We start from the raw sequence: 18,103 nt of genomic DNA, 5'->3' as shown, positions 1-18,103 counted from the left end.
GGGTCAAGCTCCCATTAGCTGTTGGGAAAACTGAGGCCCAGAAAGGTTTCAGAACAGGCCCAACACAATGCAGGCGACAAGACCACCCTTAGGCTACAGACCTCCTTGTTCCCTGCCCAGTGCTCACACTAGTGTTTCCCATGCTTGATGCACCCTGTCTCCTCTGAGGGGGGCCACTGGGGTCAGTGAAGCAACTCAGGAGGCTGAGACAGGAGGATCAGGATCGCAAGTAAAGTCAATCCCACCAATTTAGTGAGGCAACTTAGTGAGGAGACCCTGTCTCTAAATAAAATATAAAAAAGGCTGGAGATGGGGCTCAGTGGAAAAGTGCCCCTGAGTTCAATGCCTGGTACCAAAAAAAAAAAAAAAAAAGTACAGACTCCAGACCCCGTGTGACGGAACCAGCCTTTCCAGGCCCAAGGGCTCTGGGTCTGCATGTCTCACCCTAACCCAAGTGTTTTGGTGGGGCACCTTTGGGAAATGCTGCTGACCTGGTTGAGCAGCTGATTTCCCCCCCCTTTGGCCTGCCTCTGATGAGCGAAGGTCTCTTTGTGCCCTGCCACCTCCACTATCCATGAAATATGGAGGTACAAAGGAGAAAGACCTTTTCTTTGAAAACCCCAGGAGGCAAATACTGATTCTCAAGATCTTGCTCCTGGCACAGCTCAGGCCTGATGTCTAGGAGTGCCCAAATCTGGGGCACCCCTCCTCAGTCCAAGGATGTGTTGTGTTGTATGTGAGCACAAGGCCTTGACCTGTAGGTAGATGAGGCCCAGAGAGAGTGTGTAACTGAGGCCCAGCCCTGTATGCTCCACGCCATGGCCAAGCCCCTATCAGCAGCCCCCAGTCCCCACCCTCGCCCTGCCCTGAGCCCTGGCCCTCAGCCCAGCCCCAGCCCCCGCAGCCGCTGCCTGAGACCACAATTACAGGGCCACTGGGGGTGGGGGGGGCACGGAGGATCAAAGGCAGCTTGGAGAATGGTTCCAGCTGTGGCTGCTCTGGAGGAGCTTGAGGAAAGGGAGGCACGAGGGTGAGAACAGGTGGAACCCTCACAGCCCCAGCCTGACCCAATCCAGTCCCCTTGATCAGTTGTAAAATTTTGTCTTGGTGAAGAGAGGGAAGGATCCCCAGATCGATAAGGGGGCTCTTTGTCCTGTTGCCCAGAACTCAGCTAGGCCGGGGGGAGTTTGCTGCTCCCATCTTCCCAAGCTCCTAAAGTTTGGCCATTGAAGGGAAAGGGAGATGTTTTCAGAGTCCTTGGCCTCAGGCTGATCCTGGGTCTTCTACCAGGCTTCTTTACTCATATGCCTGCATTTTGCCTTTTCCTGGTGTGGTCACGCAAACATCTGGGGTGCCTCTCTGATCTTCCCCCATCTCCCCAGTACCACGTGTCCCACGCCACTCAGCCAGCAGGGGACCTTGACTGTGCCTGGGGCTGAGCAGCTGGGTGAGCAAATGTGGTGTCGGGGGCACTTCCAAGTTCTGCTTCTGACCCCTTCCCAGGCAACAGTGCAGAACACAGAGCCATCTCTGGGCTTGAAGAGAACTAGACTAATTATCCCAATGGTGCTTCCTGAGGCTTCACTGTCACCAGTCACAGGAAACAGCTTCCAGACCCCTGCTAGCTTGGTTGCAGAAAATGGGCCACTGACAGTTGACTAGCAGTTTACAGATTGCAGTGAACTCTCACAATGTGCTAAGAAGCCCTATTTTGTGATGGAAAGACTGAGACTCAGATAGGTTAACTGACCAACCAAAGTTAAGCTTGTAAACTAGGTCTTTTTCACTATGTTGTACGAGTTCCTTGGAATTACTTTCAACCTGCTTGTGATAGTATTGGTTCATGCCACTGTCCCAAATTTCCTTCTGTGGTATCATGGAGAAAGATACCCAGCATCACCCCAACCCATCTCACCACCAGGTCCAGGCAACAGTAGAGACTGGGAGACTGGCATCCCAGCCCTAGGTCTGGCAAGCCCATAGGTCCCAGACAATCTGGAACACTGGCAGCTTGACCTAAGATGTCCATAGGTCTCCTGCTTCCTTCTAGTTCTGCCAAGGGCTTTCAGTTCCCCAGATGTCCTGCTCCTTGGGTCTGTCCTTGTTAATAGGGAAGCTGGGCGCTGCCTGCCCCCTGGTGGTCTATGAGAGAGGTGCAGGAGATTAAAAAGTGCGGTGTAGAGCTCTGGGGAAGGCAGAGCTGTGAATTATAATCACTGCCACTCAGGAAGCCTCATTTCTCTTTGGTGTGGCCCGAATGCCAGTTCCACTCTTCTCCTGGGAAAGTTGACTGAGCCTACTTTGGTTGAGAGGTTATGTGTCTAAATTCTCCACGACCTTTTCCCAAATCCCAGGCATTTGATCTGAGGAAGCTGGCAGGAAAGAATACCAGATGCCCCTTCCTTCCCACCACAGCCTGCTGCACACCCTCCTTCAACACCCTGTCACTGTAAAACTGGAAGCCTGAGCCTGGCTAGATCACAGAGTGGATGCAGAGGCACTTTGGGGGAATGGTGGATGTACTGGAAGCCATGGCTAGGGTTCTTCACATCCAGGATGAGGACCCCTTCCTTCTGTACCACTTGAAGAACTCTGCTCTCCTCTCAGTGGTCGTAGGGGGCTGTCAACCCCAGTCATGGTACTACATCTCCATGGACACTGTTATTGGTTCAGTCAGGCAAATGACTAGGCTCAACTAGGCAGGGTCTTCCTTGGGATTTCTCCTGGGGATAACTGGGAAGGCTATTCTTTTTTGGACCCCCAGCTTTAGGAGAGCTGTGATATTAGAGAAAGGGTGCAGGGGAGGATGAGGGCAGTATGCAAACAGAAGCAGAGATACGCAGAAACAGCAGATGCTGGAGGAAGGGGACTGATGAGATGAGAGACCTATGACACCATTTGAGCCCCTGGGCTCAGCTGTGCTTAAATTCAGACTTGATGGATTTTCCATTCTTTAACTCCCTTTAGCCTAATCTAAAAGTTAGTTTTCTCACTTGCAATCAGAGCCTGTACTTGATAGACTTCTTCCTCCCTTTTTTTTCTCCTCCTCCTCCTCCTCCTCCTCCATTGGACCCAGGGTCTCTTGCATGATAGGCTAGGCAAGGGCTCAGCCACACCCCCCAGCTCCAGGACCTGGCTAATATCTGCAAAGCATAAATTCTCTATTCCCATTTTCACAGTAGCTACCATTTCTTAAATGCAAGTTTCAAGGAAATTATTATGCATCAAATGCTGTATTAAGCTGGGTGCAGTGGAGCATGCCTGTAATCCCAGCAGCCTGGGAGGCTGAGACAGGAGGATTGCAAGTTCAAAGCCAGCCTCAGCAAAAAGCAAGATGCTAAGCAACTCAGTGAGACCCTGTTTCTAAATAAAATACAAAATAGGGCTGGGGATGTGGCTCAGTGGTCAAGAGTCCCTGAGTTCAATTCCTGGTACCACCCCCCGCCCCACCAAAAAAAAAAAAAAAGAAAGAAAGAAAAAAAAAGGAAAAAAGCTGAACTAAGTGTTTTTTCTATCTAAAGAAAATAAATAAAAGCCTTCCAGGCAACTGTTTTGGATGTATTGTGATGGCTGCAAATTCTTTGCCATGTTTCCTATTAAAAGGTGGAGTCTGTTTGCTGCCGCCCCCCCCCCTTCAATTTTGGCTGGTTCTATGACTTACTGTGACCGATACAGAGTGCCAGTGATTCTGGACTTTAAGAAGACACAATTTCTGCTTCTAATTTGACACCCTCTCTTAGAAAGCAAGCCTTATGTAAGAAATCTGAGTAACCCTAAGGCCACCATGCTGGGAGGAAGCCCAAGACAGTCACATCAAAAGAATACTAAAAGAAGCTCTGAGGCCCTAGATATGGGAAGGAAGACTCTTAGGCAGTCCAGCCCAGCTCAGCCCCCAACCTGAGGGCCTACCATATGGAGCAGAACCACCCACCTGAGTTCCAAAGAATGTCTGACCTGAAGAATCCTGAGAAGTAATTTCTTTGGAATTGTTCATTATGCAGCAAGGGATAATTGAAATGGGGTGATATTCCCATTGTTTATAGGCACATAAACTGAGGCTAGGTTAGCCTATGTTATAAACTAAGCAGTTGCAGCTTCAAACTCAGAGCTCTTGAATGCAAAGCTCATCCTTTGTCCTACATTGCATTATTTGGACGGGGGAAAGTGAGGACTTCAAATACCCACAATTCCCCCAGGTTTCTCCAGAACTGCTCACATCCCTTTACCCCCAACTTTCAAAGGAGCCAGAAGGAAGGTGGTGTGGTTGGGTGCCAAGAAAAAACTCTTTTCCCCTCCAAGCAGGACTAGAAATGTGTGGGCAGTCTTTTCAGTGCTAATAGGGGTAAGGTTAGTTTTGACCACAGAAGAAGCTGGTGTTGCTAATCACCTAGTTTCATCATATTCTACAGTTGATAAACTGCTTTAATCTCATGGATTTGGCTGGCCCCAAAAGCCTACCCTTGAATTCCTCAGGGGCCACAGAAATAAACACAATGCCTAAATATGATGGACAGGGCTGGCCCCAGAGCAGAGCACACCAGAGGCTTCTTGTCTCCCTTTCCTGGACCTTCTCGTCCCTTTAAAGTGGAGGCTCCCATTGTGAGACAAAAAGGGTAAAAGTGTGAAGGTTCAGGATTTCCAGGAGAGTCCAATACGGTGGCAGAGGATACAGGTACCCAGGTGACAACCTTTAAGATGCTAGTTCCATCAAAACCATCTCCCTTTACACACTCCTTCTCGAGCCTTCTGGCAGCCTGAGGGAGGCAAGTCCTCCTCTCAAACCATGCATCTAGTCCTATTGGTTTAAATATCTTTATTGATGCTAAACTCACCCATCCATCCCATGGCCAGTGGTTCTGAGGAGCCCCTCTCCAGAGGCCTAGAGACCGCCTTTTTGGTTTCCACCTAGAGGGTTTGTATAGACTCCCCCAGAAACTCCCAGAGCGCCTCTCCAGAATCCGTCCGGCGCACTTGGCCTTCGTGGGCGGATGCATACCCCAGGCCACTGTCTCCAATTTCCCTAAGCCTGGGAGGTGGAATTTCCCAAGGAAAGGCTAGGCTCAGGCAGCGCTCCCTACTGGAGCCCAGAGGTCCTGCTGGTGCCGAAAGGCGAAAGGCGGCTCTGCGTAAATGGTGAGCTGGGCAGCGGATCAGAGGCAGAGGCTGAGCTCCTTGCGCACGCGGCAGCGGTGGCACTGCACCACGCAGCACCAGTGGAAGCGGCACAGGCAGTTCTCCTCGAGCTGTACGCTCTCTTGGCGGTGCCCACGGCCGCAGCACAATAGATCGCAGCCACTGAGGTCCGGGGCACTGCTGTTGCAGGCACGGCCGCGAGTGCCTGGCGAGCCGGTGCGCCGGTTGGGGGCACAGAAGTCTGGCGAATCCGCGGCGTACAGGAGGTCGGCGCGGCCTGGCGGCTTGAGCGTGCGAACCGCGGGCAGTAGAGCCTTGCCGTCGTTGGTGCCCATGACTCGTGAGGCGCCGTGGAAGCGCTCCAGCAGCCGCGCTCCCACCTCGCGGAACGGGGGCAGCTTCTGCCAGCAGGTGCGCAGTGCGCAGGAGCCGGACAGTCCGTGGCACTTGCATTCGGTGCGCGTGTGGCTCCGCACGGCCTGAGGGGAGCAGGGGAGGGATGGGGACAAATGAGGGGCACGGGGCGGGGAAAGAAAGGCCCATAAGAAAGACAGAAAAAAGATTGGGGGCAGGAGGTGTGAACCGAATGGAGGATTAAAAAACAATTTAAAAAGGGAGAATGCCAAGCGAGGAGGAGAAAATTGAGGAAGCGACAGCTCAGCGAGAAGCGAGAGGAAGAATGACAGGACGGAGAAGTAAGAGAAGTGGAAATTGGGGGGACAGTAAGTTCCATAGAGATTCCAGCGTCCAAAGCCAGGGAGAAAGCAGAATGGACAGACGCCAAGGGTGAAATTCTCACTGGAAAAGGGGAGAGGCGGGGAGAGGGGGCAGCTGTGGAAGCTTAGCCTTCCTGCCAACCTGGCCTTCTCATTCCAGCCTCTCAGGGCCCCAGGCTGGGCTGAGCAGACACAGAGCCCGCCTGGGCGTCTGTCCCCACCACCCCTCCCAACCCTCCTGACAGGTATGCGGGCCTGTCCGGACATTCCTCTCCTGGCCCCCTCCTCCTTCCCTGCCCAATGCCTCAGGCTGGAACCCTAAGGGACGCACAGTGTGTGTGTGTGTGTGTGTGTGTGTGTGTGTGTGTGTGTGTGTGTGTGTGTTTCCCTAGAACACTCTAGGATTGGGGCACAGGACGCAGGAGGGCCCCAGTGAATACACTACTGAGAACAGAACCAAGGAGGCTTCCCTCTTCTTTGTTGTTTGGTCTGAGGCTGGGGTCTAAGAGCCATAATCCCACATGTACCAGTCAGATGGCCCATGAAAATCAACTGTAAAGCTCAGAGGTCAGGGGCTAACTTGACCTACAGATTTGTGTGACCTCTCTCTCCCTGACCCTCACCTGCCCTACTTCTAGAACCATCCGACCCAGGTAGGTTTCTTATCCCTCAACAATAGTCCTGGGACCCTCTTCACAGCAGAGGGGGAATAGTAGGGTGGGGCTGCCATGGCTCTGAGCTTGTGAGACCTGATCTGGGGTTACTGGGCAACCTGTTGGAATGCCCAGAAACAGAGCTTTCCAGGCCTCCACCTGACCCCTTCCTCCCTCTGCCAGGTTGGGCCTCTGGTCCTTCACTCCTTTCCAAACCTGCTTTCCCTTCCAGCCTGCTCTGGGTCCTTTCTGGGCCTCCCTCACTTCCCTGCCTCCAGACCCCATACCTTTGTCCCTGCTTCGATTCTTGCTTCCATCCTCCGTCTTTGTCTCCTTCTCTTGCTCCTGACCTGGCATCCAGATCTCTACCCACCCCAGCTTTGCCTCACCTGTCTTGTGTCAGAGGTCCTCTCCCACCTTGGGTTCCTAAAGACCCTGGTTGCTGTTCTCTGAGTTATCAGCCAGCCTCAGGCCCTCCGAAGCCCTGTCCACTTCTGGATTGGACACCTCTCCTCTCACCTTCCACAGGCATCCATGTCCCTCCCAACCTTCCCAAGTGCCTCCTCTGTCCTGTTCACTCTCACCAACACACTCCTTCACCGACACTCTTCACTCACGCCCACACTTCCATAAACATGCTGCCACCCACACTGTACTCGCCAGCACACCATTTCCACACTGACCCCGTGCACACCCCTCCCCATACGCACCAGCCGGCCTGCCTCATTGTTGTGTAGTTGCACCAACGCTCGGATGTCTCCTCGTCCCCGCTTGTGTCGGGCATCCATAAAGAGCCTGGACTTCTCATCCCCAAAGTCCACGTCGTCACCACAGCCTCCCCACTCCCAGGCAGCGGTGGCGTCTGGGGAGCCTGCGGGTGCAGGGGGCCCTGGGGTGCCAGGCAGGCTGGAGGGCCGAGGCGGGGCCCGACCCCGGGGGGCCTGGCAGCCACACTGCAGCAGCTCGCCCATGGAACAGGCCTGTGTGACCGCGTGGCTGGCGCCAGCAGCCGTAATTGCAAAAACGAAGGCGGTCTCCCTAATGTCTGTGGATGAAGGAGGGACAGTCAAGTGGCAGGGAGAGGCCTGGGAGACAGGGTCTATGCAGGGTGTGGAGGGGCAAGGTGGGCCAGGGAGCCCAAGATCAGCGGGGAGGTCGGACTCAGGCATCCTCCCCCAAACTTCTCCCCTCTCCTCCAGCTTTCCAGCAGAGAGGAAGCAGCCCCTCTCCCACCAGGCCATCTCCCCACACTGACCCTGCTGCAGGATGCGCCCAAAGGCTTTGCTGTGGCTGGAGCAGTTCCAACGTCGGAAGCGGAACTGGAACTGGCACTCTCGCACCCCAAGCCGGGCGCCCCGGGCTAACTCTGCTACCACTTCTGGCTCAGCCTGGCACAACTCAGCCTGCCGCCCTGCCAGTCGTCGTGCCTTCCTGCAGATGCTGGTGGGGTCCATGACCAAGGGGCTGCCCACAGCCCTGGGGATCATAAAACAGCAGGTCAGGGGAGTAACTCAGAAAAGAGCAAGCCTGGAAGAGAGTGAGACCAACCCCACTCAGCCCATAGCCAGGAGCTATGGTGTACCTCCCTATCAGCTGAGATGAAGGTTGTCCTATCTGGTTCCCTTACCATACCATGTCTGTGTCCTCTCTTGACTGCATTCTAGACTGAAAATTGCTAAAGAGCAAGATGCAGTCTCACTCATCCTTCTGTGTACATCTTAATTAACAAATTCTTATGGGAACGTGACTCAAGATGAAGGCAGTTGGCACAAGGTAGGCCAAGGCTAAAATTCAACAGGCCTAGCCCAAAAGGGAGACAAGGAAGAAATTAGCAAAAGAAAGATCAAGAAGGCTGTCAAAGAAAGCATACATCAGAAAGAGACACCAAAGAGCCAGTATGGTAATACACACCTGTAATCCCAGCTTCTTGGGAGGCTAAGGCAAGAGAATCACAAGTTCAAGCCCAGCCTGGGCAACTTAGCAAGACCCTGTTTCAAAATAAACAATTTAAAAAAGGGCTGGGTATGTAGTTCAGAGGTAGAGCACTCCTGGGTTTATCTCTAGCACAGAGAGGGAGAGGGGAAGAGAGAGGAGAGGAGGGGGAGAGACGGCACACAAAGAAAAGTAAACAGCATCAAGGAAGGATCTGGTCTTAGTGGACCACAAGATGGATATGTTGGACAGACCAAATGAAAGGGAGGCACCATCCCAGGGCCATAGAGGGTCATGAGATGTTAGAATGGCTAGGGAAGGGACCTCCGGGGAGGTTTAACCCAGGTATCTCCTTTGTAGAACGGGAGAGGTAGGCTTAGATCTCTAAGGTGGGAGCCTAGAACTACCCCCATATCCTCCGTTTCCCTGAATTGAAGAGCAGAAGGAAAGAAATAGGGACCGAGTCTCTGCAGCATTTCTGCAGAGTAGGTAACACTGACTCTTCTTCAGCTCCAAGGTCTGTGGCTTTCCCAGAGCAGGATGGCAGCAAGCCAAGGCCTATGCCCTGGGGTGACATATCCAATTGGGCAATGGGGGTGTGTTTGGCTTGGTGGGTAAAGACCTCAAGGGAAGTTCCACACACTTTCAGAAATCCCTCCGCCCTTGCCTTCATTCCATCTGAGGAGAGAGCTGACATTTAGTTTCCATAGGTTGTCAGCCAAGAATTCACACCTGGGGGGAACCCGTTTAATCAAATGGCCCCTATTTGAACACTTAACTGGGATCCTTGTCTTAAAGAAATATGGGGACACAGCACTTGGAAGGGTAATTTGAGACCATCCCAAAGCCCTCTGCAAAGGGCAGAGATAGACTGGTTGGGAAGAAGGGTCTCCAGAGAAAATGTAGAGGAGAATCATGGCAGATGGGTGAAAGGTCAAGGTGACCTACTTTTCAGCTTTGCTTGAGTACATATCTGCCCCACTGTCCCCATTTGCTCCACAAGTACAGGCTGCCCAGGCATGTTCTGAGATGTAATGATCTTAAATAGCAGCAAGAGGAATTTAGGTCTTAAGGTAGAACTCAGCACTAAGGATGAGGTGTTGTAGGAAGATATGTAAGCTCAGTATTTTAAGGCTTCCTAACACTCTATCTATGATCGCTTGATCTATCTATCTATCTATCCATCTATCTATCTGTCTATCATCTACCTCTGTCTCTCAGGTAGGATTAGGTTGCTGTCATTATCCCTACTCACACAGGGATAGTTCAGGAACTATCTTTTCAATGGAAAGATTTCTACTCCAGACAACTCTTCCATTGAGCTTAGGACCGGCCCAACACCAGCCCCTCTCTTTCCCCAATCCCAGAGAAGGGACAGGCGGAGCAGAAGGGAGTAGACAAAAGCTGGAGATCCCAAGCTGGTTCTTAATGCCAGTGACCCTGGAGATTTGATCAGTCTCTATGTATCTACCCATCTATCAATTTATCTATCCTCTCTCCATTCACCTATCTCACCTCGTTATAAAAAGAATCTGAGCAGCCTCCAGCATAGCTAATACAGGGTCAGCAGCTAAGACTATGAAAATTATGACAGTCTCATTTTCCTTTCTCTAGCAGATTTTCAGATGCCTAATTTCTATTTACCCCCAATGTTAACTATGAAAATTTGCATATTATGAATCATGTTACATATGAATAACATATGTAGTATATAATACAATAATGAATACCATTTAATACATGTTTCTGAATAAATGAATGACCATCTTCCCAAGGAGGAAATCCTCCCCTGAGCCCAGGCCACTGTGCATGTGTTATTTCATGGCTCCTGATTCACTTCCTGACATATTTTTTTTTTCCTACTGGCTGGGTGAGGCTCTGCGAACTCTCCACAGCCCCTGCTGCTAAGTTTCCCAGCCCCCCCCCACTCTTGCCCTTTGCTGACTCCCATTCCCAAGGTTGACTGGACTTATCTTCCAAGGTCACTCTGCCCCATCCCTCTCCTCTCCCTCCTCCTCCTCCTCCTCCTAGGAAGGCAGGAAGGAGTGGGAACAAGCAAGGGAGAAAGGCAGAAACCTCTTGACCTTGTCTGCTTCCCAGGAGCTAGAGATAGGAGAGGAATCGTGGGGAGTCTTCAGGGCAGGGCCCTCCAGGAGATGGGGCTGGCCCTTCACAAGGTCCAGGGGCCGCCTCAGAGCCATTCCTGGTTTGGGTCTGGCTCCCGGGTTGGCTGGCTTCCTGGGAACTGGACTTGTTTACGAGCTGGTCAGGAGGCGGGATGGGCAGTGATAGCAGCTAGAATCCCAAGGGACCAACTTACTCCCTGCCTTCCCATCCTTGCTTCCATCCCAGAGACATAGGAAATGAAACAGAAGAGGCATGGCAGGGGCACCCCAGGCAAAACACTGTACAGAGCTTCTGAACCCTGAATTCTGCCAGCTCTGTGTGAGCTAAGCCACTCTGAACAGATCAGTTCCCACTTGGGGCTTCAGAAAAATGAATTAGAAGGAAAGCCTCATCCTCCCACCCCCAAATTTAACATTTGATTCCAGATCCAGGACTAACTGCCTCTCTCCCCAGTGTCCCTTCTTCCTTCCTTCCTTCCTTCCTTCCTTCCTTCCTTCCTTCCTTCCCTTCTGCTTCCTCAATGATCCCATCAGGAGATTTGGATTAAACTCTGTTTTTTGGGCCTCTGGATCAGCCCAGAAAATATATGTTTCTTTGGGGAATTTGCATGTCTTAGAGTCTGGAGGGCAGTGGTGGTAGGAATATTCAATATATAGAATCTGCAGTTCTAATCAACTACCATTACTAGAAAAGAGCTTGTCCCTAAAATAATTCAGTATTGAGTCAAGAAGGATCAAGGTCTAAGAGCTTGGCCACTTGGATCACACTAAAGTCTCTCTCCCATGGACCATGGTTGGTAGGATCAATGCCCAGGAAGATGCTATCAGAGGTCAGCCAGTTTCTACTGGTAGCCTCTGTAGACCTAAGCTCCAGAAGCCCCAGGGTTCTAGATTCCAACTTATCTTTTCACCTTTATTTAGAGGGTCAAAGAAACTAGTCCACCCCTAGCCACCTCACCCCTGTTACACAGATAAGGGTCAGGCCCTGGCCACTCACTGGAGGTTTCCCCACTGCAAGAAAAGTTAGATGACATAAAAATCTAAACAAGGTTGGAGGAAATGACTTTTGTGAGGTATGGGAGGACCCCAGGTGGCCTCTCACATCTTCCTCCCCACGCCTCTTCCTCCTAGCAGGGTTCTGAATCCATCCAGACCATACCACTTAATTTCTAGACTCAGAGCCAATATCTGTGTACCCCTAAGTCGTCAAAATCCTTGCCAGCATCTCTCCAAGCTCAACTCAGAACCCACTGGGCCCTGAGGAGCCTCCCCTGAGTCCCTGCCCTCCACCTCCTCATCACCCCAAGTGTCCTAGCGGTCACTCACCTGGGGGTGTTTACTGGTTTGCAAGCAAATTCGCTTGTTTTATCTCTCAATTAGATAGAAAACTCATAAAAGACAAAAATCTCACAAAGGACATGGTGTCATCAGCAGGGCCCATCAGGGCTTTGGGGATTGATCAGACTTGGGGTGGGATCTGGGCTCTGCCATTTGCTTGTTCTATGAGGTTGAGTGAGTCCCCAACATGTGATGCTGGTACTTAGTATTTGTTGAGTGGATGATAAAACTTACCCTTCTGCTCCTGTTTCCTCAATTGGAAAACGTAAATAATAATGCCTACCTCCTTGCCTGGTTACCTGTGCCAAAGACCTGTCCAGAGGATGGATTGAGACAAGGACTTCTGGTCATCCCATTCACTTCATCTAACTCTTGGGTCTGCACAGCGCAGGTGGTCTGTTTGGTTTCCTGAGAACACCCTTTTCTCCAACTCCCTGCCTCACTTCTCAGCCTGGATCTGTATCACCTCCTCCTTCATCCAGCCCTGCCCAGGTATTTGAGTACCCTCTAGGGCCCCTCTTCTTCCTCAGCAAGCACTCCTGATGGGATCATTGAGGCCAAAAGGCCCACAGTCCATATGGGTGCCCAGCCTCCTCTGGAGGGTCTCACAGCAGGCCTTCCTGTATTTCCCGCCCCCCCCCCAAGGTCCCTAGACTGACCCCACCTGCCAGGAGCCAGCAGAGGGAGCCCTGAGCCCTGGGGCTGTGGGTGGGGGCTGTATGGAGGTGGAGGAGGTGGGTGGTGGAGAAGGGGCAGAAAAATGTTGCCTGACGGCTGCTGAGGCTGCCGGGCCTGTGCCCGCCCGCCTGTCCTGTCCTGCTCTGTCTAACTCAGTAATTACTGTTCCCCCTCCCCCAGTCCCTACCCCCACCCCAACTACCACATCAAAGCCAGTGATGCCCCAGCTCCATTAACCCCTGCCTCCCCACTGTCCACCAGTGACCCCCATTCCTTCCCTCCTCCACTCTGACCCAATTTGGTTCCCTCTGTCTGTCCTCAATGCCTCTCTCTTCACGGCTCCTGGAGAGGCCTGGGCTTTGCCTTCCCTGAGAGACCTCACCATATAAAAGGGTTTCCTACTGGTCATGGCTCTGGGAGGCAAAGCAGTGGACTGGCTCTTAGTGGATGCCCGAGGAGTCTGTTGCACACCTTCTGCTCTCCCCAGTAGGGTGGGGAGCACCCATCTGGGGGTGGATAGGGGAGCAAAGGGGCCTGTGAAAGGCCTTGTGGCCCTTTCCTGATGCCCACCTGCCACTGCACGCAAGGACGGAGCTGAGCAGAAGGCAAACTCTCAGCCCCAGCTCTCAGCTACCAGTATTCTGGGGCACTGGGCAAGTCACCTCCTGTCCCTGGGCGTCCTGTCCCACCATGAATATTGGACCAGATGATCTCCGAGTTCCTTTTAGATCTACTTCTAGTTTAAACAGAGGACTCAGAGCTGATGGAACCAGGCAGAAAACCTCGTGGCAGAATTTTCTCCCTCAACTCTTCCGGCGTTCCAGCTGGGGCATGGAGGTCCGGAGCCACTCTCACCAGTTGCAGAGGATAGGTCTTTTCCTAGTGTTCTGGCTCTACTGGCCCCCAGCCTGGCTGCCAGCCCTGCCCAGCCCTGCCTCATCCCTTCCACAGCTGCACTTCCCCATCAAAGTGTTCATTCTGGAATCCCCCTTGCTGGGCCCTGGTGAGCAGGCCTCCCACTGACCTCCCCCCACCAACTCCTCTCTTCTGATGAGAACGGGGCAGGAGGGCCGCACCCCCCAGGAAATGTCACAGTGCCAGGACTCTGGTGGGCCCAGGGCATGCTCTGGCCTGGATCAAGCCAGCCTCCTTCTGCCCCTGCCCTTTTCTGCTCACAGCCTCATTGTCTCCCTTGGGGAAGCTGCCAAGGCGGGAGGCCTGGAGTGGGGAATGGATAGCCACCCTACCCCCATCCCACCCGACCCTGGAGCTTGGCAGGGGCCAGCAACAGGACTGACCATGAAGGGTCAGGGGTCCCAGATTAAGACAGAATTGGAAAGGGTGGCCAGGTTCGGCCTGGGGTGGAGGTGACAGCTGGAAAACTTGGGTGTTAGAAGAGGCCAAGGTCTTTCCCTGCTTCCCTGTGGAGCCAGAGAGGAGGCTATCCTAGGCCTCTGGTGCCTGTTTCCTTTCCATATGTGAAGTGGGGGTGGTGAAGGCAAGATGGGATGTGGGAGGGGACTGGGTGGTGTTTTTCCTAGTGGAACAAGAGGAGTTAGTTTTCTCTTTCAGAGAAAAAAATAAAACAGAAAGAAGAAAGGAAAAGAGAAGGGAGATTGATTTAGCACTTCCATAAGAGTGAGCTCTTTTCTACATTTACTGATTGAAGGTATAAATAAAGATGGGTCAGACATTGTGAAGAACTTCCTGGGGGAGAGCAGGAGAGGAGCAGGGTAAGAGGGGGGAGCTGGTGAGCCAGGATGCCAGAGCCTCTCCTTCTCTATCCCACTCTGCAGACTACTGGTACTAGAGCATAAGGTGGATGGCCTGAAGGCAGTGAGCTGGACAAGATGACCTCAAGAAAGCCTGGCCAATGTCCTGGAATCTGGGATTCTGAGATTCACAAAGATAATGGTTACAAGATGGATAGAAAAAAGCTGGTAGCAGAGTCCAGAATACATGCATTGAGATGGGGAGGGGGAGGCAGAAAGGAAAGGAGAGCAGAAGGGAAACTTCTTTGGAACCTGAAGCCAGGTCCCTGAGCCAATTTCAGGGCCTGAGTCACCCTCCGCCTAGACCCTCCTTTCTACTCAGAGGTCCTCAAGGCCCCTTTGATCCCAGCCTGGCCACTGCTGGTATGTCAGAGTGGCTGCTGTAGGTCCTGCTGCTTTCCTGGCTACCATTTGGAGCTCTGACCAGCATCCTGAGAAGTAAGGAGAAGAAGGCCAGCAGAGCGCGTCCTGGACATCGGAGAACAACCTGAAAGCTCCCAGCTAAAGTGAGCTGGGAGGGACAGGAAGAGCCTCAGGCCAACTACTGAGCCAGATCCCACCCACCAGCCTAACCACCCACCAAACCTGACCTTGGAGGGCAGTGGTGAGGTGGGGTGGGGACTGGAGTAGGCAGAGTGAAAGATCAAGTGAATGGGAGTCAAGGCTTAGACCAAAGGAATGAATCTTCAGAAATCCAGGAGAGGGAGGGGGCTGAGGCAGGTGGGAGGGTCAGGCTCTCTCTGAGGCACCTCTGAGTGAGGCATTCTCAGCCACCTTATCACCCAGGCCCCTCACTCTTCACCCGGCTCACCCTGCAGCTGTGCCATGAAGGCCTCTGTGTTCTCCCACACCTGCCCTCCTCAGCTCCTCCCCCACTCCCTGCATCCCAGCTTCAGGGTCAGTCTCTGAGGGACCAAGCTCCTCTTGGCTTCCACCCAGCAGTCCCTCTTGAACAAAGAAACCCCCACAGATACCAACCCCTGGAAAGACCTAATCAACCAGTTTGACAATATTCCACAAACCTATCTTCAGCACCTAAAGATATAAAGACTCTGACTTCCAGGAGCAGGATAGAGACCCCACAGCAGATGGTTGTCTGTAAAATGCAGTAATTACCCAATGCTTGGGGCACTGGGAGCAAAGAGAAGGCAACTGAAGGACAGAGAGACAATTTCATGGAGGAAAGTGGAATTTTAACTGTAAGGATTAGAACGATTTGACAGATGAGAAGGGAGGAGAGGGAAGGCAACTGCCACCAGAGAACAACCCTGACCCCAGACCTCGAGAAAAGGCAGAGTTAGGATAGGTGTGTTTGAGAAAGGAGAGATCCCTTCACTAAGTTTTAATTGGGACTCTAGATTTTGAATTTAAATTAATCACATTTTTTGCCCCCTGGGGACCTTGGCCTGGAGAAGCTGGGCTGTGAAAGGTATTTCTGAATGTCAGATCATTTCCCCAACTAAACCTCCCAGCGAGCCTTCCAGGTAGAAAGATCGTTATCCCTACTTTATAATTAAGACCTTGCCGGACTGGGAGGGAAAGTGACTTGCCCAAGATCACTGATTTAATGGCTGAGATTAGATCTCAGGTCTGTCTGCGCTACTGCATTGTGCTAAACTAGGATCAAAGAGCACATGTTCCCAATTGAGACCATGATCATCCTCAGTTTGCCCCCTTATTGACACCCAGGAGGGATGTCTTTCCCGCATCACGGAAGAGATAACCGCTGGCAACTCGCTGTGTGGGCATCCTACTTTATCTCGCCAGAAGAGAGGATTTGCCTGCCTAACCCCTCCTTCCAAACCAGCGAGGTGGGCGAGGACTGGAGTGTGGGAGTTCAACCAATGAATTGGTAATATGCAAATAGAGAACCTTCTGCCTTCTTAGGATTGGATGATCCATTAGCACTATTGTCCAAATCCCTCCCCTCTAAACGCTGAGCTATTCCCCGCGGGTTTGAGGCTCCGTAGACTTAAGAAAAGGGGTAGTGGGGGGGGGGGGAGACTTCAGGATTTCGATCTCTGAGCAGACCAGGCGGGCATCCACCTTCCTCGCCCTGCCCATCCCTCAAGGCTCAAAACTCCCGCAACCTTCGCTGGCTAGTGTCTGCTCTACCTAGGCCAAGGCTAGATGCCAAGACTTTGAAGATGTCCCCTGTTCCTTGGCAAACCAGGTCCCTCTCCCTTCCACCAGGATCCTCCCGGCTCCCGCATCTCCTGGGCTGCACTTTTATTTATTTATTTTTTAATCAATGACCTTCATATCTGGAAGGGCCAGGGGCCTGGATCCCTTTCTTGCTTTTCTTTCTCTTCCTTGTTAGGGGGAGAAAGTAGAGAAAGTCAGGGTCCTGACTCAGTTTCCCCCTTTGCATTCCTTTCCTCTATACTACTGCCCACGCTGAAGAAGGCACAGAGGGAAGCTGGAGGGCTGGTAGGCAAAGAGGGGAGAGGGGCAGCTGTTTGACTCTCTGCCTTCCCACCTTTTTCCTCTGAGGAGGGAGCGCCCAATATCCAGCCCCCCTCCCCTAGTTCCGGAACCCTCCTCACTCATTCTTTTCTTCAAATCTCTGATTACAGATCTCGGTCTCAGAAACTCTTTCCTACCTACCCGCCAATTCTTAGTGATCTGAACTGAGCTCAGTACTTTGGGGGAGGGGAGGACCGGGGAGGAGGAAACACAATAGAATGTGTCCAGGGGTTGGGGACGTCAAAGTGGTACTTAAAAGGCACCCCCGGCGGAGACCGTGAGGAGAACTCCAGGCACCTTTGCCCAGGGTCCCCAGGCCACTGTCCTGCAGCAGGGTTCCGCGAGCAGATAAAGTCCGTAAAGTCAGGAGTACAGTGCGGAGCCCTTGGACTGGTCCACGGATCCCCACCCTCTGAGTTCGGAGCCGCACTGGGACAGCCCCAATGCAGCACTCACCACCACAGTCCGCCGACGTGCGCTGGACACAGGAGTAACAGCAACAGCAGCCCGAGGAGGGAGGACACGGACGGCAGCATCGTGGCTTGTCTATCGCCTGCAGGCGCGGGCAGCAGGCGAGGCTGCAGAACGAGTAGGTGCGCTGGGCCGCCAGGGCTTCAGGACGAGCTCAGCGACTAAGGCGGCGGTCTGGAGGCGATGGCTCCGCCGGCGGCGGCGGCGGCGGCGGCGGGGGGGCCCATCCCGGGCGAGGAGGGCGCGGCGGAGGCGGAGAGCGGACCGGGCAGCCAGTGCCTGAGTCTCCTGCCGAGCTCGCTCGGGAGAAGAAATCAGAGCCGGGGGCGGGGGTAGGAGGGGAACGGGGCCCGGGCGTGGGCGGGGGCGGGGGGCAGGGGGGCCGTGGGGGTGGCAGTTGCGACAGTCAGGCGGCGGGACTCTCGGGAGGGAGCGAGAGCCCCGGGGCGGCGAGCGCAGAGCGCAGCAGAGGGCGGGAGCCGGGTGCCGGGGCGGGGCCGCAGCGCGCTCCTAGCTGCGGGACCCGCCCGCCTCACCCCCTCATCCCGCCTCTCCGGGCTGCCCCCCGCCGCCCCGGGCCGTTAGGAGTCGGGGGCAAGGAGGGGCGGGGAAGAAGAGTAGAGAGGGGTAAGAGAGGGAGGAAAGAAGAAGAGCTGAGGGAGGGGGGGCTGGCTTGAAGGGAGACGTTTGACAGGTTTGTTGACTGTAAAGAGAGAAAACTTCCCAGGAATGAAGGAGTTTGGGGGGGCGGAGAGCTGTGCAGAGGGAGATGCTGTGCTGGCGGGGACCAGGAGAGGAAGTGGGCCTGGGGCGCGGGA

At 53.3% G+C, this 18,103-nt stretch overlaps 1 protein-coding gene across 1 annotated transcript; it reads right to left on the bottom strand.

Moving 5' to 3' along the window:
- Positions 1-4,798: 4,798 nt before the first annotated feature.
- On the bottom strand, positions 4,799-17,652 carry Wnt6 (Wnt family member 6). Its single transcript, XM_005330482.4, has 4 exons — positions 17,271-17,652; positions 7,758-7,978; positions 7,213-7,547; positions 4,799-5,612 (listed from the first exon to the last, which is right to left on the bottom strand). Exons 1-4 carry the CDS (start codon positions 17,348-17,350, stop codon positions 5,151-5,153), a joined length of 1,098 nt encoding a protein of 365 aa, XP_005330539.1. The 5' UTR covers positions 17,351-17,652; the 3' UTR covers positions 4,799-5,150.
- Positions 17,653-18,103: the final 451 nt, after the last annotated feature.

This window comes from Ictidomys tridecemlineatus, chromosome 7, assembly GCF_052094955.1.
Source record: "Ictidomys tridecemlineatus isolate mIctTri1 chromosome 7, mIctTri1.hap1, whole genome shotgun sequence".
In the NCBI taxonomy this organism is placed as follows: Eukaryota; Metazoa; Chordata; class Mammalia; order Rodentia; family Sciuridae; genus Ictidomys; species Ictidomys tridecemlineatus.
The sequence above is the reverse complement of the archived record's forward strand: the minus strand, read 5'-3'. Positions and strand labels throughout refer to the sequence as shown.